The sequence below is a fragment of the Gossypium hirsutum genome, chromosome A04 (genome assembly GCF_007990345.1).
Source record: "Gossypium hirsutum isolate 1008001.06 chromosome A04, Gossypium_hirsutum_v2.1, whole genome shotgun sequence".
NCBI classification, from domain to species: Eukaryota; Viridiplantae; Streptophyta; class Magnoliopsida; order Malvales; family Malvaceae; genus Gossypium; species Gossypium hirsutum.
Genome location: NC_053427.1, coordinates 71,917,489 through 71,940,138, shown reverse-complemented (window position 1 = coordinate 71,940,138; position 22,650 = coordinate 71,917,489). Strand labels below are relative to the sequence as shown.

The window sequence follows — 22,650 nt, the reverse complement described above, 5'->3', positions numbered from 1 at the left end:
GGAAAAATCCACCTAGACTTCCCTTGTTATTTGACTCTGAATCAGACGATTTATTCATTTGACTTGATCTGTAGAAATCCCTGAGTTATATTATTATCTCTCTCGAGACTAATAACGTATAACCCTAGGTTGAATAATTGAAATCTCTTTCTAATTAGCACCCTAGAATCGCATTAACTCGATCTATGGATTCCCTTATTAGGTTTCACCCTAATCCGGTAAAATCTTGTCACCCTATCTCTAGGCGCACAATCAACTCAGCTTAATTATGACAATTTTACTCTTAGACAGGGTCTATTCCTCCTCTGAATAAGAGCGTTAACTTGAATCAATATCCTGGAATATTAAAACAAGAATTAAGAACACATAATTAAGAACAAGTCAAATATTTATCATACAATTCAGATAATAATAACAAGATCTATCTTAGGTTTCATTCCCCTTAGATATTTAGGGGGTTTAGTTCATATTTATGAAAGAAAACATCTCAAAAGCATAAAGATAACAAAACATAAGAAAACCCAAAACTCCTGAAGGAACTTGAAGGGAGATCTCTAGTCTTGATGATGAATTCGGCTCTTGAGATGGATCAATCGGCTTTCCTTGAGTAATTCCTTGCTTCCTACTCTGTGTCCCCCTCCTAAATGCCTCATCAAGTGTTTAAATAGGCTTTTGAATGCTTAAGATCCCTAAAAATTGGCCTTTTCTGAATAGAACTAAACTTGGGCTCGGCAGGGACATGCCCCTGTGCGATTACTCCACCCCGTGGTCAAGGCTGTTAAATAGGCGCAGGCGTGTGGTCTACCCGTGTAAGTCGTGCTTCGATCCTGCCAAATTGAAACAGCTGTGTGACACGCCCGTGTGAGGAAGTCCAGGCCGTGTTGTTTTCCTATGTGGGTCCATTTTCTCTGTTTTTGGCCTGTTTCTCGATCTTTTTACTCTCTTATGCTCATCTAAGTATAAAACATGAAATTAAAGGATTAGGAGCATCGATTTCACCAAATCTAGGGAGAAATCATCCGTAAATGCACTAAGCATGGGATAAAAATATGTATAAATACGGTTTATCAAATACCCCCACACTTAAGCATTTTCTTGTCCTCAAGCAAAATCCTCAACTCACGATCAAAATAAGTTCTTCTCAATTTATAATCACTATCAATAATATCTCAAAATAATCCATAAGTATTTATACATTGAAAATTCAACAAAAAGCACATCAAAGTTTTAAACATTCTAAGTTGAGCATTTTATCATGAAAACATAGTGTCTCCCCTCATCTAAGTGATTACCTTGATCAAAATATCACAAAGTTTAACATCCTCACTAAAGATTTTCTCAAATCACTCAAGGTGTTTAAGGACATCAATTAAAGCACTCATTAGTCAATATGAGAAGTTATTACCATAGGCTTGCTTGAAAATCAAATCTCCACCACTATATACTGAGATGATACCTCAATCAAAAAGGTCTTTAGAAGGTTGTAACGTGGCTTTAGTTAGGGGGTGTGGTCATAAGCTGAAAGAAAAGGTTAGAATCGAGATTGAATTGAAAAATTACCTAGCTAGAAAAATGACTAGTCATCAGTTGAATACAAGTAAGCTTCTTCTCAGAATATGGAATTAACACCCAAGCTAAAAAATGGTGAATTAATACTGATATGTATGTAAGTATTGTTGTTGTTGTTGTTGTTGTTTTTTTAAAAACAAGTCAAATACATAGAAGAACAAAACATAGCTAAGCAATTAGTTCAGATCAAATCTCGACAAAAATAGGGATCAAATTAGGGGATTTCAACAATAATGGGTTATGGGTTAGTATTGAGGGTAAATCAATTAATGGTTTGTTAAGCTCAAAGAGGTTCACTAAGGGTTAATTATGAAGGTAGGCTTTTGTGGAGTGAGTGGGTTAAACCTAAGTGCCTTTATCATCTTGACATATCAAATCAAATGGTGTGGTCTTGACATGCATGATCAAGCAAGTTCTAGAATAACAATTCAATACTGACGCACTCAGAGCAACAATAAAAGTGAGCATGAAAAAAATAATAGATGCTCTAAAGGCTCAAAATCTCACAAAAATTATGGCTTTTTGATGTTTAAACCTATGAATTTCAACTCAAGATAATACCTAAACTTGGGAAAAACAACCTAAAAGTTTTTAATTCTTCAAAAATCAACTTATCATGCTTGATTCCCTAATATCTTAAAGTTTAAACACTCAATGCATAAATGCCTATATTTTAATTCAAGACATATCAATAAAAATCATAAATTAATTTAAATTCATTCTAATAGTGATATGAGTGATTCATGTGAGAATAAGACACAATTCAGGGATTTCTAATGATGATCTAAAAGACCCCCACACCTAAGATGTATATTGCCCTCAATGTACAAAGATAGATATATAGAAAAAGATAGATTTATAATCATAAGATAGGGAGAGAAGTGAAACTTCCTGAATGATGAATGAATTCCTTGAAGTGGAGTTTTGGAGAATAATTGGCGTGAGAGTAGAGGAGGATACTCCGATGGTGGTAGAGGTTCATTAGTCCATAAGTCCTGCGCCAAAAGAATATTATATCTGGTGGTAGCTATGGTCGTGGTCGAGCAGGACATGGAAGTCGTGGAGAACCTTTCCCTGTGGAGTTTTTAGTTCTTATTCGATGATGAGCTTTGGAGCTCTTTATAACTATGATAGAATCAAGAACTTTTTAAGAAATATAAGGAAGCATAATTACTCGTAATGAAATAGCCGAAATTTAAAATTGTAAAATAATAATTATAAAACCTAATAAAAATAAGCTTAAAGAAAAATAAAAAGTAGTCTTAAAATAGAATAAAAGTAAAAACATAAAATAATAAATAAAAGTTTTTAAACATCTTCATCGCTAGATGGTTCGCGAGGTGAGGGTGGCGATGAAATGTGGAAGTGCTGACAAATCTGCTGTAGAGTAGCATCAATGTTATCGAAGCGCTAAAAACACTGTTGCTCGAATCGAGTAAGGCGCTCAAAGGTGTCAGCGTATGAAGCCACCGCATGAACTGGACGAGAGGGGGGTGTGGCTGAGTCGGTGGATCCTCGTGATGTAGAGGGACATCATCAGGAATGTCCTCTAGGTCCTCCTCCTCGGTGGACTGGGCGAGGCAGTACTGAGGAGGGTATGTGCCATGTCATTTCTCGATCATCCTCATACTTAGCATTCTCGAGATGCCCTGTGGGGACATCTAGCCAATGAGAGTGAGGGAGGATAATTGGGCTGCTGTGTTGAGGAGCTCGAAGTTCCGAGCCAATCGAGTCACATAGGGTCCGATAGAGATGACCCCTCTCCTATGCTGCTCTGTTTGGTGGTGAATGGCGAAGGCAATAAAGTAGGCGAGGTCGATGACGTGCCCGTTCGCCATACTCCATAAGAAAGAGGCGTCGTGGGTGGTGACGACGCCGATGTTCTCTCGTCTCCCTGTTAGAGTGTGAGCCAAGATGGCGTGTAGATACCTCAAGGAAGGAGGGAGAGCCGATGCCTTGGAGCGGTTAGGATCGTAGGTGGCCGAGGCAGGGACGAGGACCCTCTAACATTTCAAGGGGGAGTAGTGGATGTGGCGGTGGAGGGTGTCGAGGTCCTTGTCATCCATAAACTCCTCCGTGTATAGCCCTAGTGCAATCCCGAACTCGAATACGCTCAACTGGCGTACTAGACCACCGAGGTGAAACTGGACTATTCCAAGATCGTCGAAGTTGGTCATGATGGTCTAAAGATGAAACGTCGAGTTGAGTTCCAATGTAAACTCGAGATACGTCAGCTCGACGATCTTAAAGAAGAGCCCCCACGGGTCAGTCGATAGGAGGGCTCGGACCGCATCAGCCAATTGAATCTGCTCGAGTGCGGCCTAGTTAATGCAGTGGCCCACACCTAGGGGTCAGGCCCGTAATATCTGATATAATTCCTCCTAGGGTCCCAAGGGAACCTGAAGGAATGGGTGCTTAATCTCCGTGGTAGGACCCAAAGATGACGTTGCTCCTTTTCTCTTCTTCGAGGCGAGAACAGCGGTCTTCTTACCACGTGAGGACGATATTGTACCTGCATTGAAAAATCGAAGTTCAATCAATATGCCCCAAGAATAGTATGGAAAATCAAGGCTAAATAAGAATATTTTATGAGATTTACGTACGAGATGATAAAAATTAAAACCACTAAATATATCAAGTTAGAAGATTATGGAAATAATGAATGAATGCATGCGAGTAGGCATAAATTTCATGGAAACAAAGAAAAATAGAAGCGTATAGCATAATGGAGTAACTAAAATGACAAAAATTTTTATTAAACAAGCATTAGTATTTTACTATCTAACTATGAATATTCAAAAATAGTTCAATATAGCAAAGGAATCATGAAATAAGCAACATATTTAGAGAAAATAGAGAGAAAAGAGTAAACAAACGCAAAAAGAAAGAACTTGCGGCGTCGGAATCGGTGTTGTAGGTGGTGCACGGGCGTGGGGGTAGGGCGTGTGGAGTTGCAGCGGCTAGGGTTAGGGATTTTTGGGGAGGGAGATGATGAATAGTGAGGGGTTTATATAGATTTTGGGGCACATGGCCGTGGGACACGCCCGTGTGTCCTAATTTTTTGCCCGTGTGTTTCGCGAATTTTAAATTTGGGCGTGTGGGTGCGCACGGCCGTGTCTTGCTTCGTTCGCTTCTCCCACGCCCGTGTACATAGGTCCACGCCCATGTTCGTTTTGACAGTGTCGACCACGGGTGGAGGGCACGGGCGTGTCACACGCCCATGTTACATTCTCAGTTTCAACCACGGTTTCAAGGCACAAGTGTGTCTCATGCCCGTGTTGTTTTGATAGTTTCGCCCACGGCCATGTCGCACGGCCGTGGCAACTTATCGCATCCCATGTTTGGGAAAAATCTTTCCCTGTTTTCACACGACCGTATCGCATGGCCGTGTCTCCACTTATGGTGGGGGCACGGCCTAAGGTACGCCCATGTGTCTGGCCGTGTGGATGGGAAAACCCTGTGTTTCAAGACTTAGTTAATAGGTTAGATGTGAAAAACTAGAATTTAAATAAGTCATTATTTTTAATGCTCGGGTTGCCTCCCGAGAAGCGCTTATTTATAGTCTTAAGCTGGACTTACCTCTCTTCTGCGTGGTCAAGGCGGTGCGAGGAGTTTACACTCCTCATCCCTGCTATCAACTTTATCAACATAAGGTTTAAGACGAGTATTGTTTACCTTAAAATTACTGAATTTGGGATGAATTACCTCGACTGTACCATATGGGAAAATACTAAGTATCGTAAGAGGAATTTCTTCATTAGGTTCAGAAGTGGTAATGCGAGGATCTGCTGCATCTAGTAGTACCTTGTCTCCAACCTTAAGTTGATTTGGTGAGATATTGAGCTCGTCCCGGCTCGGTTTCGGTTTATCGAGTGTTCTCAGTTTTTGTGTCCGCCATTCACCTAACTCCTCAATTTGTAGCCTTCGTTCTTCATAGGTAGGTCCTTTGTTGTTGTTTGAACACGGCTCATATGCGTTCTTTGTAATTGTTTTCTGCACAGAGGGTTTCACCACATAATCAGTACTAATAGAATGATTTATACAACTGCCTTTAATTTTTGATGTGTTACTCGAATTACGAGCTTGAAGGGTGATTGTTTCATCTTCTACACGAAGTGTGAGTTCACCTGTGCGAACATCAATAATGGTTCTAGTAGTCGCTAAAAAGGATTGTCCTAAAATTAAAGGTGTGTTACTATCCTCTTCCATGTCTAGAACAACAAAGCCTACTGGGTATATAAATTTATCGATCTTAACAAGAACATCTTCAATGATACCCCTAGGAAATCTAATGGTTTTATCATCCAATTGAATGCTCATCCTAGTTTGTTTAGGTTTCCCAAGACGTAGTTGTTTAAACATTTTATAAGGCATAATATTAATGCTTGCCCCTAAGTCAGCCAATGAATGATGAACATCTAAACTACCAATTAAACAAGGAATCGTAAAACTCCCTGGATCCTTCAATTTGTTGGGTAGCTTATTCTGGAATATGGCTAAGCAAAATGCATTCAACTCCACATGCGACGCCTCATCTAACTTTCGTTTATTTGTTAAAAACTCCTTTAAAAACTTGACTGCGTTTGGCATCTGTGAAAGGGCTTCAATAAACGATAAGTTAATATGTAGTTTCTTTAAAAGTTTAAGGAATTTACCAAATTGTTCATCTGATCGGTCTTTCATTGTCGCATTAGGGTATGGTACACGAGGTTCATATTCTGTACTCATCGGCTTTGGGTCATTGTGGCCTACCTCATTCTTACCTTTGCTTAGCACCATTTCTGGCCTTGGTTTTGCAACTAACCCTTCCTCATCTTGAATTGCAATCACGTTTGAGTTGCTCCCTTGGGTTAGATTCAGTGTTGCTTAGCAGGCTACCTTGTGGGCGTTCGGAAATCAACTTGGCGAGCTATCCAATCTGAGTTTCAAGCCCCTGGATTGATGCTTGTTAATTTTTGAGTGTTGTCTCAGTATTCTGAAAACGAGTTTCTGACACTGAGATGAATTTTGTTAGCATCTCCTCAAGGTTCAGCTTTTTCTCTTACTGGTAGGGTGGTTGTTGGAAACCCGAAGGATGTTGTGGCCTTTGATTTCCTTGACCGCCCCACAAGAAATTGGGATGGTTCCTCCAACCTGCATTATAAGTGTTACTATAGGGTTATTTTGAGGTCTAAAGTTATTGTTACCCATATATTGGACTTGTTCCTCCTCGATGCTAGGGTTGAAGGGTTGATATTCGGTGCATGCTTCTCCTCCATTCGAATCGCACCTCATCACTGGATGTACCTGGATAAAATGACACAAACCGTCAACCTTTTTATTTAAAAGTTCTACTTGGTTAGATAGCATAGTAACCGCGTCGAGGTTGAAAACACCGGCTGCTTTCGTCAGCTTTGTTCTCATAACTTGCCACTGATAGTTATTCAGTGACATCTCCTCAATAAATTCGTAAGTAGCCTCAAGTGTCTTATTATTGATAGTTCCTCTAGCAGCTGCATCAATCATCTGCCGAGTCGAAGGATTCAGGCCATTATGAAATGTTTGAACCTGTAGCCAAAGCGGTAACCCATGGTGAGGGTTCCTTCTCAAAAGGTCCTTGTATCTCTCCCATGCATCGTAGAGTGTTTCTAAATCCATCTGCACAAAAGAAGAGATATTATTACGTAATTTGGCTGTTTTAGCCGGCGAAAAATATTTTAATAAAAACTTTTCGGTTATTTGTTCCCAAGTAGTGATTGACCCTCGTGGTAACGAGTTCAACCATTGTTTAGCCTTATTCCTTAACGAAAAGGGAAACAACCAAAGGCGAATGGCATCATCAGAAACCCCATTAATTTTAAAGGTATCGCAAAATTCTAGGAAATTTGCCAAGTGAGCGTTAGGATCCTCGTCCTGCAAACCATCAAACTGAACAAACTATTGTATCATTTGAATTGTGTTAGGTTTCAGTCCAAAATTATTTGCAGCAATAGCAGGTCTAACTATACTTGACTCAGTCCCTGTTAAATTAGGTTTAGCATAATCATACATAGTGCGTGGAGTAGGATTCTGATTTACTGGATCAGCAACAATCGCAAGAGGTAGCAGATTTTCTTGGTTTTCAGCCATCTCCTCGGTTGTTGTTGAAGTATCGTCCTCTTGCTCGTCCTCTGTGTATCTTAGGCTTCACCTTATTTCTCTTTGGTTTTTGTGAACTATGCGGTCGATCTCACCGTCAAAAAGTAGTGGTCCTGACAGGTTTCTTCTGGTCATAAACTAGAAAAACCTGTTAGAAGAAAATAAATGAAGAATTAGAAAAGAAAATAAAAATTTAAATTGCAATAAAAGTAAAATGTCTAAAGTAATAAAAATCGAGTGTTCCTAATATCCTAGTTCCCTGGCAACGACGCCAAAAACTTGATGCATGATATTCGTTACAGGTTTTAAAGATTTATAAATGAATCGTTCTTGGGACTAACTTATTATCACGATTAAGGCAAGTGTACCTATCAAGTAGTACTATAGCTCAGCAAGACCGGATTTTCGAACCCAAAAGAACTACGAGTACTAATATTTACTTCGTTTTTTATTATCTAGCCTAAAAATTAAGAGGTTTGGTTATCTAAACTAATTACTAACTAAGAATGCACAGAAAGAAAACTAGGGAAAATTCTTTTGGGAAAATTCGATTGATTGAGACAATACCTAAGGAAAAATGAACCTAGACTTCACTTGTTATTTGACTCTAAATCAAACGATTTATTCATTTGACTTGATCCGTAGAAATCTCTAAGTTATATTATTATCTCTCTCGAGACTAATAACGTATAACCCTAGGTTGAATAACTGAAATCTCTTTCTAATTAGCACCCTAGAATCGCATTAACTCGATCTATGGATTCCCTTATTAGGTTTCACCCTAATCCGATAAAATCTTGTGACCCTATCTCTAGGCGTACAATCAACTCCACTTAATTATGACAATTTTACTCTTAGACAGGGTCTATTCCTCCTTTGAATAAGAGCGTTAACTTGAATCAATATCCTGGAATATTAAAACAAGAATTAAGAACACATAATTAAGAACAAGTCAAATATTTATCATACAATTCAGATAATAATAACAAGATCTGTCTTAGGTTTCATTCCCCTTAGGTATTTAGGGGGTTTAGTTCATATTTATGAAAGAAAACATCTCAAAAGCATAAAGATAACAAAACATAAGAAAACCCAAAACTCCTGAAGGAACTTGAAGGGAGATCTCTAGTCTTGATGATGAATTCTACTCTTGAGATGGATCAATCGGCTTTCCTTGAGTAATTCCTTGCTTCCTACTCTGTGTCCCCCTCTTAAGTGCCTCATCAAGTGTTTAAATAGGCTTTTGAATGCCTAAGATCCCTAAAAATTGGCCTTTTCCGAATAGAACAAAACTTGGGCTCGGCAGGGACACGCCCTTGTGCGATTACTCCATCCCGTGGTCAAGGCTGTTAAATAGGCACGGGCGTGTGGTCTACCCGTGTAAGTCGTGCTTCGATCCTGCCAAATTGACACGGCTGTGTGACACGCCCGTGTGAGGAAGTCCAGGCCGTGTTGTTTTCCTATGTGGGTCCATTTTCTCCGTTTTCGGCCCGTTTCTTGCTCTTTTTACTCTCTTATGCTCACCTAAGTATAAAAAATGAAATTAAAGGATTAGGAGCATTGAATTCACCAAATCTAAGGAGAAATCATCCGTAAATGCGCTAAGCATGGGATAAAAATATGTATAAATTATGGTTTATCAGTGATGAATGGCACATGTGTTAAATAAATGAAGCATGGCTAATAAGTATGACCAAAACTATGGTATAATTGAGTAAATTGGAAGTAGGTTTAACAAGTTGAATGAATATGAAATTGGTATGGAATGCCATATGAAAGCATGATGGTTTGGATACAAGATATGTTGACATTATAAAGGCATGGGTTAATCATGTTTATGAGTATTTGAGTTTCTAATTATACTATGTTACATGCCTTTAAAGTTGAATAAGTTCATGAGCATTTAAGGGTGTCAAATGGCTTGGAAAATAGCCTCAAAGTAGTCCACACGGGTAGACACACGGGCGTGTGTCTAGACCGTGTGTGACACACGGTTTGCCCTATGGGCATGTGATCCGACAGTGTGTCCCCTGCACCCTAATTAATGCAAAACAGAATGCCCTGTAGAAAACACATGGGCAGAGACACGGGCGTGTATCTCTGCCGTGTGAATGGCACGACCTTAGGACATGGGCGTGTACCCAGGCCGTGTGGAGTCTGCACCTGATTTTGGAATTTAATTTACCATATGGTCTGAGCACATGGGTGTGTGACTTGGTCGTGTGACCTTATTTTGGCTGATGATGTAATAGCCCAAAATTGGGTCTAGTTGGAACAGAGGTTTCGGGACCACAAAATCCGAGATAGAAATAATTATTTTATGATTATTTTGAGGTCTATGATATGATTGCATGATTGTGTGAAAATTTCGTAAAGAAATTCTATGCATAAAGTGCTCAATTTAAAGTTAGGGACTAAATTGAATAAGTTGCAAAACTTGCATTCTAGAAGTTTTTAGTATGAAATTGCTTTGAAATATTAATTAGGAGGTCTTAAATAGAAATTTGACCAATTTCTAAGTGATGGACAAAAATTGGACATAGATGGAATTTTTGAAAGTTTAGTAAAGAAGGGCATTTTCGTTATTTGGTAATTAAAAGAAATAAAAAGGGAAAATAAAGCCAAAATTGACTCATCTTTCTCATGGAGGCCGAAATTAGCATGGGGGAAGCCATGGCTAGGGTTTTCAAGCTTTCCAAGCTCAATAGTAAGTCCGTTATAACCCCGTTTTTCAAGTTCTTTACGTTTTTGGAATCCCGGTAATTTGATTAAGCTTATTCTAGCAATAATTTAAGCTAGGGTTCATATTTGGAAAAATACCCATAGGTGAAATGTGTTTATTTTGCTGTTTTATAATAGAATATGAGGTTTTAAATTATGTTAGACAACTTGTGCTACTCGGTTTTGAGTGAAAACGAGTAAAATGGCTTAATCGGTAAAAATACCTAATAGTCATAAGTATATGTTAGAGTGAGAATTTGATGTTGCCATAGAAGTGAAAAGTGATCATCATGTCATAAAACATAAGAATAAGGGATGAATTTTAATTCCCGAGCCTAGGGGCAAAAGTGTAAATATGCAAAAGTTTAGGGGCAAAATTGTAATTTTGCAAAAGTTTGAGTTAAGGACTGTTTTGAATAGTAAATTAATTAAATAAGTAAAATATGATGTTTTAGATCCCGAAAAATGAGATTTGAACCTAGAATGAGAGAAAAATAAAAAATTGGGAAAGTTGGTAAAATGGCCGTTTTAGTATCGAGGTAAGTTCATATGTATAATAAGCATTAATTTATGCATGTTTCAATGTAAAATTGATATATTCATTATGATTCCCGAGGTGTTGAAAGTATGTAAGTTGGTATGATAATAATACAGCAATAATGCTGTAATTTATATTTGAAAGTTAAATTTAGTGAATTAATTGAATTATATTAAATTAAATGATTATGGTGCCAAGTTTATGAATTGATTTAAAAATATGTCTATGGTACATGAAGTGCATTGAATTATCATACATAAATGTGATTTCTATGATTATGGATATTATGGGAAATTGTAAGTCCATATGATTTTTAATAAGGCAATGTGTAATTTAATGTTATTGCCTTGATATTAAATGAGATGTAAGTTTATATGTAAGTAATACATCAATATTACTTGTATTATGATATTTTATAATAATATTGGAAATATATTTGTGGATAATTACTTGATTGGTGAAATTGTTGGAAAAGAGAGAGAAATCCCGGTTGAACCTTTGGAAAGATTGGATGATACAGATAGTATGTAGCTAGGTCACATGTATGGTGCTGAGTGCACATCATGTGTACAAGAGAGCTACAAGACATTATGATGTAGCTAGGTCACATGGGTGATACTATGTGTACACCATGTAGACAAGAGAGCTACGGGATATATGTAGCTAGGTCACATGCGTGGTTCCAGGTGAAGGACACCATGTAGACAAGAGAGCTACGAGATAAATTGGCTAGGTCACATGGGTGGTACTGAGTGTTCACCATGTGTACAAGAGAGCCGAACTATATGATGGGTGGAGCTATGTGCTGAAACCACCAAGTATCGAGGATTGATCCGAAGTGTTCAACGGGAGACTCTCTATGTATTGCTTTGTGAGTTTTGTGATGAATAAGTGCAAGAACTTGATTATGTGAATGATGTGTTCATTAAGTGACCAAGGTGTGGTGAGGTTATAAACAAGTAAGTTATACATGAGGATGATTTCATGGTGACCTTGTGATCATGGGCCTATACTTATGATGTATGAAATGTGGTGAAAATGATTTGTGATATGTATGTTAAAATGAGGTTAATACAAAGAAAGTGTGAAAGAGTGAATTAGCAATAAAACTGTTTTGGACAGTAGCAGTGACGTGATTTTGAAAAATCACAAAAAATAGTAGAAATTGAATTAGAGACTGAATGAGATATAAAATTAAAGCTTAATAAGTCTATTTTCATATAAAAAAAACATAGAAAGAAAAGGATTTCTATATTTTGTGATATTTATGTTTTTGTGAGATTAATTCAGAATGATTACGTGATCCCCTGTTCTGACTTTGGAAAATCACAAAATTTTGGATAAAAATAATTAGAGGCTTAAAATTATATTTTTAAAATCCCTAATGATTCTATTTTCAAGTTAAATCAACAAGAACATTATCCGAGTTCTGTACTGTGAGATAATTAATTTTTAGTGAAGAGAGGTCAGAACTGTTAGAAAGTGAAACAGGGGAAGTTTTAATGAATAAACTGTACTAATTGGCTAAACCAAAAATTATGAAAATTTTATGGTGGAAAGATATGTGAGTCTAGTTTTAGGAGAAATTTATGGATCTTAATTTGGAGCTCTTTAGCTTGAATTATAAATAAGTAAGTGACTATGACTCCTGTGGACAGTTTGATGTGAGCATTTATTAGTAAATTATGAAATCGTACTTACAAGAATGCTATATACATTAAGGATGTGGAATGGAGAGGAGGAGGAGGAAAATAAATATATGTGGAATACATGGAAACTATGGTATATGAAATATTGATATAATGAAATAAATGATATGTGTTTATAAGAAAACAGAAAGAGAATGATATGTATCATGACATGTATATATATATATGACTAGTCTCAATGTAATGCTTGTTGGGTATGGAGTTGAATTGAAATGTTTCAGGCAAACATGTTATTTTGCGTATCTGAATTGTGGTATTTTATAAAGATATGATCTAGTTTTAAATATGAATGCTTGATGATTAAGCTGAAGATATTTTGTAAGATGATAATCTTGGTATAAATATATAAGTGGTACTATAATAAACAAGGTAAAATGAGTATGAGAGACACATGTATGATGATATTCAAATGCTATGTTTGTGGTTTAATTGACAATATTTAATCATTAAATGAATACCATGTTATATGCTTTTGATTTTGTATAAGTGTGTAAGAGATTAAGGTTGACCAAAGCTTGGAAAATAGCCTAGGTATATTCCACACAGGCAGAGACACGACCATATGTCTCAGCCGTGTATGGAACACGACTTTGGGACTCGGGCATGTGGAGCCTTAAAGCATGAAATTTCCAAGATTTTCGTAGGTTCTCGGTTTAGTCCCGAACCCTTTCTAAAGTATGTTTTGGGCTTCGTAGACTCAAATAAGGGACTATGTGTAAGTGAATGAACGTTTTGAAATATGAATGAAATTTTATGGCCCGTATTTTAGTTTAATGTTTGTATGTTTGTCCGATAACGCCTTGTACCTTATCCCGGCCTCGGGTACGGGTAAGAGGTGTTACACATGACGTCATAGTCAGAGAGTTACACGGGTTGAGGACACAAGCGTGTCCCATGCCATACGGGCGTGTGTGACCACATGGCCTAACACGGGCATGTGACCCTCCAAAGCATGAAAATTTTCTAAGTGTTGTAAAAGTTTTAGAAGTTCTCGGTTTAGTCCGAACCACTCCCAATGTATGTTTTGGGCCTCGTAGGCTCGTTTAAAGGACGATACGAATGTTGTTGAAAAGTTTTAAATTTGAGTGGGAATTATGTCTTAGTTCTGCATGATTGCTTGTGTATAAGTCTGATAATGCCTCGTATCCTATTCCGATGTCAAATACGGTAAGGGGTGTTACACACACATTAATTTTGCATAACCGTAGCACTACTTGCAAAACCTACAATTCATTCTTTAGACTTAAACTAAACCTAAATTAAAATAAAATATTTATCGAGTTAAGAAGATGCCAAATCAACTTTAAAACACCCTCTAAGGGTTCAATCAAATCAATGGTGCCATTCCAACTTTTAGATCCAAATCAACTAGACTACTTACTCTAATTTGATGCGAGACATGTACGCGAAAGACTAACGGCTTCACAGCTAGTCCAAATCATTTAAAGCAGTGCCTACCATAATAATATACTGGAAAATTAGTAGCTAATCATCCATTTAAAACCTTAATTTAATCAACTAACACATTCCCCAATAATCAAGTCGAAACTACGCCTTAACCCGCAATAATCACACTTCCGCTTCCCTATTCATCAGATCTGAGTTGCCAAACAACTAAGATCAAATTTCCCTATAACATAACAGATCAGAGGTTGATTAAAATAAGGCATTAGGAATTAAAACCTTGCTGGAAAAGGGTGTTAAATGTACCAAAAACCAAAAGCCTTTTTTGGTGGTTCTAGAGGTATCACACCACCAAAATTGGCCACAACGGGGGCTATTTTGGAAAGCACCATAAAGACTTTTTTTAGGGCTGAAAAGAGCCTATTTTAGGCTTGAAAATCAGTGTAAATCAAGGTTGGAATCAATGGTTTAAATAGATTTTATGACTTAAACTGAAAACCACCAAAAGAGAAACTTTAGGGGTGACAACCATCGCCAATGACGATGGCTTTAGAGATTTTTTTGGGCTGCTTAAGTTATGAGTTTGATGGCTGAAAACTGATCAATTAAATTAGAAAAAGTAACCAAAATTCCAGATCTATAATAGTGAATCTTTTATGGAAAAATTGAAAGGGAAAAATGGAAAAAGGAGTCACTTACCCAATAGATGCTAAGTGGCGGCAACAGAGAACTTTGTGGCAGCAAAGGAGGCTAATTTTGAGTGCAAAAAGGGGTAGATATAAATCTGAAAAATTCATGAAAAATAACAACAACAAAGATGAGGAAATTGACCAAAAATTCACTATCAATAGAGGGGGGAAGGATGAAAAGAAGAAAGGGCTTGATGGGCAGCATTGTGATGGAAAAAGGGAAGAAAACTAAGAGAAAAAAGGGTGAATGGATAGGGTAAGAAAATTTTAACTTAATGGTTGAAAAATACAAGAAAATTTGTATTTATACCTAGGGTTCAAGGCTTGGGCGGCACAAAATAAGGAGAATGAGAAATTTTATTAAAAATTAAGCTATTTTGCAAGGGAAGGAAATTAAACTTGAGACCTTGATCTAATTGCACTGACTCCTCATTTTTCATTTAACCACTAGGCCATTTACTCATCTTTAAAATAATTCTACATTTTGAATTTAAAAATTTTTATCCATTTGTTAACACCGTTGGAATTCTTTTGTATTGGTTGATAATAAGAGAAAAATAAAATAAACTTGGTATCTATGTAACAAAAAAATAACATTGTGATAGGCATAAATTTAATAAAAAAATTTAACGGTGGTAACAATTCTTAAAAATTCACATTATTATGTTAATTAGAATGAAGTATTTAGACTAACCAATGAAATTATAAAAGTTGAGGTATTAGGTTACATCAAATTTAAAGTACATATATTAAATCTCAAATTTGAGCAAAATATAGAAATCATATTGAAATTAGTCATTCTTATAATTTAAAAAGTTGAGGGATTTGAATTAAAATTTACTTATAATGTTCTCTTGTAAAACAAAAAAAAAGGAAAAAATGGACAAGTGTCCATTGTGGGAGGCTTTAGGATATTCCTTTTATATATAGTTGTATAGATTATAAAAACAAAAATTGAAAAAATACGATAACGGAAAATAAATCAGTTGAAATTAATAATATTATTATAGAAATGTAAAAAAAACTTCTAAAAATTATAAACAAATTGTAAACAAATTATTTTAAAAAGTTTTAAAATTTATTAAAAAATAATTAAAAAGTATTAAGGGTCCATTTGAACAACACAAAGTAATTGGATGGAAATGTAATTAATAGGATAGTAATTACACTCTTTTGTAGTAACAAAAAGTTGTAATTATCTGTTGGAAAAATTACTACTGCAAAACAAACTCGTTAGCACTGACTGGATAAATAAAATGTGTGTAAATAAATGAAATAATAATTGTGTCGTGGAAGAACCACTACCTTAGAAGCAAATTTGCCTTTATCGATGTAATCATATAGTGAATGTCACCCCCCAAGAATGAATATTCACATGACCTAATCTAGCATACTTAGCTTCAATACAAATTTTATAGTTATTAAAGCTACTATCATCTAGATTAGAGAGTAGATTCATTCTTATGAGCTTTTTTAAAGAATAAATATTCACATGACCTAATCTAGCATGCCACATATTAAAAGATTTAACAATATAAGCAAAAATGGTGGTTTTATTATCATTAAACATAGTCTTAATCACAAATAAACCTTTACTCAAATAAGCTTTCCCAACATAAGCTCTGTTACAGGAAAGTAAAAGTTTATTGAATTCAAAGACTAGTTTAATGTCTGTCTTATTCAGTAATCCACCACTGATCAAATTCCTATGCATGGTAGGTACATAAAGAACATTATTTAATGCTAATGTTTTGCCAAAAGTAAGTATAAGTAAGATATTTCCTTTACCGAGTACTTCTGAACTGATAGAATTATCCATGTAGGCTTGTTCACCTTCAGCTACACTTTCAATTTCGGTAAACATTTCTCTGTTGGCACATAAGTGTTTTGAAGTGCCTGTGTCTACATCCATTAAGCATTATTCTCGACTAGGTTCACTTTGGAAACCATCACGGTTATTATGTAATCTGAATTTTCAACTAGATGTGCTTGTGGTTTGTTCTCATACTGGCAATCAGAGCATTGGTAGTTGGTTTGGTTGAGAGGCTCAAGCTTGGAGAGATCAAGAATATATTTGTTCATTGTGACAATATATTTGTTCATTATGACAAACATGTCTAATAGTAATATAAATTTGCTTCTAAATTGTTCGAAAAATTACTACTACAAAACAAACTCGTTAGCACCGACTGAACAAATAAAACACGTGTAAATAAATGAAATAATAATTGTGTCATGGAAGAACATTGCCTTAGAAGCAAGTTCACCTTGATCGATGTAATCGTATAGTGGATGTCACCCCTCAAGGTTAACATAGTACTTTAATATTCGTACATCCTAATAAAGAAGATCGAACACGTTTGGTATTGCTCTTCTCAAAAAGAATCGTGAAATAAGATAAAAAAAATAAAGCTTTAAAGTCGGTCAGAAAATTTGGCTGGAAAAACCACACTAGGTTCAATTTCCAAGAAAAATTGGAGGGTCACAAATAGTCTTACTTAAAATTCAATCTTTTAGACAAAATTTCCTCTAATGTAATTTTAGTAATATACCAAAGTTTTAGAGAAAAGAAAGATGAAAGAATCAAGAAGAATTAGTCCAAGTTCATTCTAAACTTAAAATTAAAAAGAAAAATTGTTGCTGATGTGTCACTACCATATCAGTAATCATGGGTCAATTTAGTAGCCATTAATGGTCACACCAACTATTCCTTAAAAACTAATGATGAATGTTAGCCAAATGGCTGATTTAGTTAGTTTTATAAGTTCAAGGCTAAATTGGAGCTAAAAGGTTTAGAGGGATTTAATTGAATTTTTTGAAATTGTTCAGTGCTTATAATACTATTAAGCTAAAAAAAAAAAAAGCAAAGGTGGGAAAACAGAAAAATGAAATTTCAGGCGGAGGAATTTATGTCAATAATCCACCTCATCAATCCGGGTATATTACACTTGACCAACTACATTAATACACAGACACGGATTACTCTAATAAAACATAAATCTAACGGATATGCTTTTGCATCTTCTTCATCTTCAACCAACAAGTCAAAACGCACGGATCACAAATATTTACCGTCGATAACATTCCATCAAACGGTCTATATAATTCTTTGTCATTGCTAACCCCGAGAAAGAGCCTTCGTATTTAAACCCCTTCACATCCCCCCGCTTCAAACAAGTTAAAAACTCGAAAAATAGGATCTTCACTTTACAGGCATTTTAATCCCTTAAATCTCTCTCAACCAAAAAAATGTCGGGACGTGGAAAGGGAGGCAAGGGTTTGGGAAAAGGTGGAGCGAAGAGGCACCGGAAAGTTCTCCGGGATAACATTCAAGGCATTACGAAGCCGGCAATCCGGAGGTTGGCTCGTAGAGGTGGCGTGAAGAGAATCAGTGGTTTGATCTACGAGGAGACGCGAGGTGTGCTCAAAATCTTTCTGGAAAATGTGATTCGTGATGCCGTTACCTATACGGAGCACGCTAGGCGCAAGACTGTTACGGCCATGGATGTTGTTTATGCTCTCAAAAGGCAGGGCAGGACACTATATGGTTTCGGTGGTTAAAGAGGATTTTTAGGAATTTATTATTTAGATTTTGCAAGTCTCTTGCAACAGCTTCTAGTTTTCATTTTGTTTGGGCTTCAATCTTTTAATAAAATTTGCTCTTATTTGATATCTTCAACTTTTCGTCTGAGTATTTGTTTCTGGGTTTTGTGCATCCAAGAACATTTGACCCACGCCCATGTGAATTGTGGAACTTGGGTTGGTGGGTTCTTTTAAAGGGTAAATTGGTCAGTGTTTTTTGATGGATAAATGAACACTTCTGATATCCGGAAGCTCAACGGGCGTAGTGGTACTTTATTTTATCAATTAACATAAAACTTGAATGTTGAACATTTTTATCTTCTCTTTTAAACATTATATAATAAATCTAAAAATAAATAAAAACATTATATTCAGAGCAAACTACTCTTTTTAAATAACCATAAAATTGATTTGCTATTTCTTTGAAATTAATCATACAACTTTTTATTAGTTTCTAGTCTCCTTACTAGTAAAGTTTTATCAGTGCTAATTTTATTACCACCGAAATGATAAAATTAGACGAAAAATTTATAATTCAATTAGTCTCCTAACTTCTCCCTTGCACTCATCTCTCGTCACGCATACATGCAACGTCCCGAAGATAGTATTCATTTGTAAAAAATAACTAGATTAACATATTTTTATGATTTAAAAAATTATTTATAGAAAAATTATATAAAACTGTTGTGTATTTTATAAATGAACATTTTTTTCTATTTATATGAGTTTTTATATCTTTTTATAAAAATATAACTATCCAATAGATATCAAATTGGATAATTACATTTATTAACAATGAACACAATTATATTAGGTATTATTTGAATAACCATTACTTTTTATTAATAATTAAGTAATTTAACTTTTAATAAAAGGAGCTGTAACAACTTAAAATTTTTTGATCTTTCGTACAAGATTATTTTAGATTATCCGATCATAGATTCAATAAAAAAAATTGATTTTTATTGAATTTATTCATAATTAAAATATGAAAAAGCCATTAGTGTTTTAAGTTATTTTCTAAATTTTTGGTTTCATCAAATTAAATTAAGAAAGTGGTAAAATGATAAATTTATCATCAAACATATTTTGGTATTTTAAAACATGTATGTGATTAAGTATTAAATTATGTAAGAGTGAACCGACAAGGTAGTGTTTTGACTTTTCAAACTGTCTCATGTTTGCTTTATTTAATCTTAGCTACACATTGACTAGTCTTTTAACTCTTTGACCATTGGTGATATTTTAAACATGATAGAAATGAAAAAGAACCCATCATTTTTATTCCTTTAGTTGGCCATGTCAAGAAAGCAAGGGAAAGAAACTTGTTCTCCATTCTTGACATTTCCTTCCCAAAATTTCCTAAATATTTCACCATTTTATCTTTAATTTCTTACAAAAATACCTTACCTAAGTTATATTTGACCTTCCTTCTTCACTGTTTCTATCATCTTCTTCATTAACCCCACCTAGGATTTTGTTGTTTAGGGGGAGAAAATTTAGCTACAAAAAGGTAAAAGCATGTTTCATTCTTTATCAATCATGAATATTTCTCACTTCTATTTAATGTTTTTAGTTGAGCATTAAAATGGCCATTTGTGGTTGTTGTCATTAATGTGAACATTTATGATATTTATTGAAGAGAAAGAAGTGGAGAGAGGAACTACAAGCAAAGTGAGAGAAAAGTTGCAGAGTGAAGGCTAAGAGTAGATTCTTCCATTTATTTTGATTATTTTATAGGTAATTTCTTTGATAAAATTCAATAATTTCTTAGTTAAATAATAATGTGCTCTTAATTAAATAAATGTATATTAACATTATTTTACGTTAACAAATGCCATGAGTAAAATTAATGTTAAAGAAATTTGAGTTAGGGTGGTTTCTAGCATATTCTTGATTTGCCTTAAACATGGATTATATTGTAGCTTTATTTGGGTATTTGGTAAATGAAGTGAGTTTTAATAAAATGCTTTGTGATTTGTTAAATAGTTGAGATATAATTCACATGTCAATAGGGGATTAGATGCTGTGATTAGAAGATTGTGACAAATTTAACTCATGGCAAAACATTTATTTGAAGTTGGATCCAATTATAGAGTGTTCATAGACATGCTTTCGGTGTAAAATTTAGGGTGTTTGGTTGGTAATCTCATGTATCTTTACATATACTGTTGCTAAGTGCACTAAGGGCCATGATCAAATAATTCTATGAAAAGTTGTTAGGACGAAAAACAATAAATCAAGAGTGGAAATGCTACAACTTATACTTTGTATACTTGTATAATATTAATTGATTGAGATACATGTTCAAGCTATGCTAGGTAACATAGAAACTTAATTCATTTAATACTATTTACCTGTCTTGTTGTGCTAATATGTTACTTACATGCTAAATTTTACTTAATGGCAAATCAAGGGGTAATCCAAGGTAAGTATTATGTTTTACCATTGAACTTACTAGACTTCATACTTAATGCGTCGTTGTCTTTCCGTATAGGTATGTTTTGCTTTTAAAAGCTTAGTTCACTTCGTGGATCATCATCATACACCATAGCGAGATTAAGTGAGTATGAAATCATTGTATTTGTATTTGTGGTTTCTAGTGGCATGTACTAAAGGGTCATTTGTGTATGCATGTATGTCAGATTCATCTTATTTTTGAACTTGTATTATTTTGAAGCATAACACTTAAAAATTCATGGTATGAATGTTTATGGTAATTAATAGCCTCACTTGGATGTGTTTGAGTGTGAAATGTCTTGGGGAACTTAGTAGGTTCAGAGTTGCAAGCGATTTTGATTCATGACGCCGCGACTGTGTATATCATGTCTCGATCGTGTCAGCTAGACAGTGATGGTTGAAAAAAAGGGGTTTGGAAAACGCAGTAAAAAATAAATTTAGGGAAAAACTAGAGTTTTAAAGATTTTTCCAAAACAATATCTTGGTTGTGATATCTTAAGTAATAAACACTTAATCAAAATTATACCTTTTTGATTGGTCTAGGATGAGTGTTTTGACCGAGTAGTCTTCTCCTCTATTGATGGTCACTAAACTAATTATAATTACGACAAAGGCAAGCGCACCTATCGAACAATAGTATAGTTATGATGAGTAGGGAATATCATATCCACGAGGACTAAAAGTACTAGTAATTACTGTTTTTCTATTATTTAGCAGACAAATTAATGAGATTGATTTTAATCTAAAATTAACTAAACTAAGAACACAGCAGAGAATGAATTGGGAAAATAAACAAATATAACCAATGAGATAGACAATACCTAGGAAAGAATCCACCTAGAATTCGCCTATTATTTTGAATCTGAATTAAAAGACGTATTCACTTGTGCCTTGATCCATAGAAATCCCTAAATTATGTTAATATCCCTTTCGAGAGTAAGAACAACTGACTCTAGGTTGATTAATTGAAATATCTTTCTAATTAAAACCCTTATTGTGGCATTAACTCGATCTATGGACTCGCTATTAGATTTGACTCTAATCCGGTATATTTATGTCGTCTTATTTCTAAGATTGCATGCAACTCCACTCAATTATGCTAGATCTACTCTTAAACAGAGACTTTTGCTCCACTGAAATAAGCACATTTAACATGAATCAATATCTTGAAAATAGTAAAACACGAATTAAGCATACATAATTGAGAACAAGAATAATATATTTATCATGTAATTCAGAAATTAAATAATAAGATTTATCATAGGTTTCATCTTCCCTAGGTATCTAGAGAATTTAGTTTATAATCTGGAATGGAAACATCTCAAAGTTAGAATAACATCAAGACATAAAGAAACTCAATAAAACTTCTAAGGAAATTAAATGGAGATCTTCAATCTTGAAGGAGATCTGCTTCTGAGTTGAATCCGATGGCGTTCTTCGAGTAATTTCTTCATTCTCCTCTGCGTGCTCCCTTAGGTCTTCTTTTAATATGTATTTATAAACTTTAGAATGCTCAGAAACCCTAAAAATTGGGTTTTTCAGCGTAAAAGGGAAGCAATATTCTAAATCGACACCGGCTGGCACATGGGCGTGTAGCTAGCCCGTGTGGGTCACACGGGCGTGTGCCCAGTCCGTGTGGATCCTGAAAACAACTCTTTTTGTCTGGATTTGACTCGTTTTTCACTCCTTTCACTTCCTTATGCTCACCTAAGTATAGAAACATGAATTTAAAGGATCAGGAACATCAAATTAACTAATTTACATAATAAATCATCCAAAAACGCATCAAGAATGGGATTGAAAACATATTACTTCTATGGCTTATCAGCTATCCTCAAGCTCACGTCTGTTCCAATGTGGG

General features: G+C 35.1%; 1 protein-coding gene, 1 long non-coding RNA gene and 1 other non-coding gene across 3 annotated transcripts; all 3 read left to right on the top strand.

Moving 5' to 3' along the window:
• Positions 1 to 7,132: 7,132 nt before the first annotated feature.
• LOC121228752 (small nucleolar RNA R71) lies at positions 7,133 to 7,239 on the top strand. The gene has a single exon (XR_005926327.1). It is a non-coding gene; the product is annotated as a small nucleolar RNA R71 (small nucleolar RNA).
• A 10,422-nt stretch (positions 7,240 to 17,661) lies between these two features.
• On the top strand, positions 17,662 to 18,419 carry LOC107948890 (histone H4). Its single transcript, XM_016883547.2, has one exon. The coding sequence runs from the start codon at positions 17,997 to 17,999 to the stop codon at positions 18,306 to 18,308; it is 312 nt and encodes a 103-aa protein (XP_016739036.1). The 5' UTR covers positions 17,662 to 17,996; the 3' UTR covers positions 18,309 to 18,419.
• Positions 18,420 to 19,631: 1,212 nt separating this feature from the next.
• Positions 19,632 to 21,040, top strand: LOC107949366 (uncharacterized). Its single transcript, XR_001697727.2, has 3 exons — positions 19,632 to 19,842; positions 19,972 to 20,069; positions 20,827 to 21,040. It is a non-coding gene; the product is annotated as an uncharacterized lncRNA (long non-coding RNA).
• Positions 21,041 to 22,650: the final 1,610 nt, after the last annotated feature.

What these genes read in the sequence shown, in the direction of transcription:
- LOC107948890 (XM_016883547.2), top strand. Translation starts at nt 17,997, where the DNA reads ATGTCGGGACGTGGAAAGGGAGGCAAGGGTTTGGGAAAAGGTGGAGCG.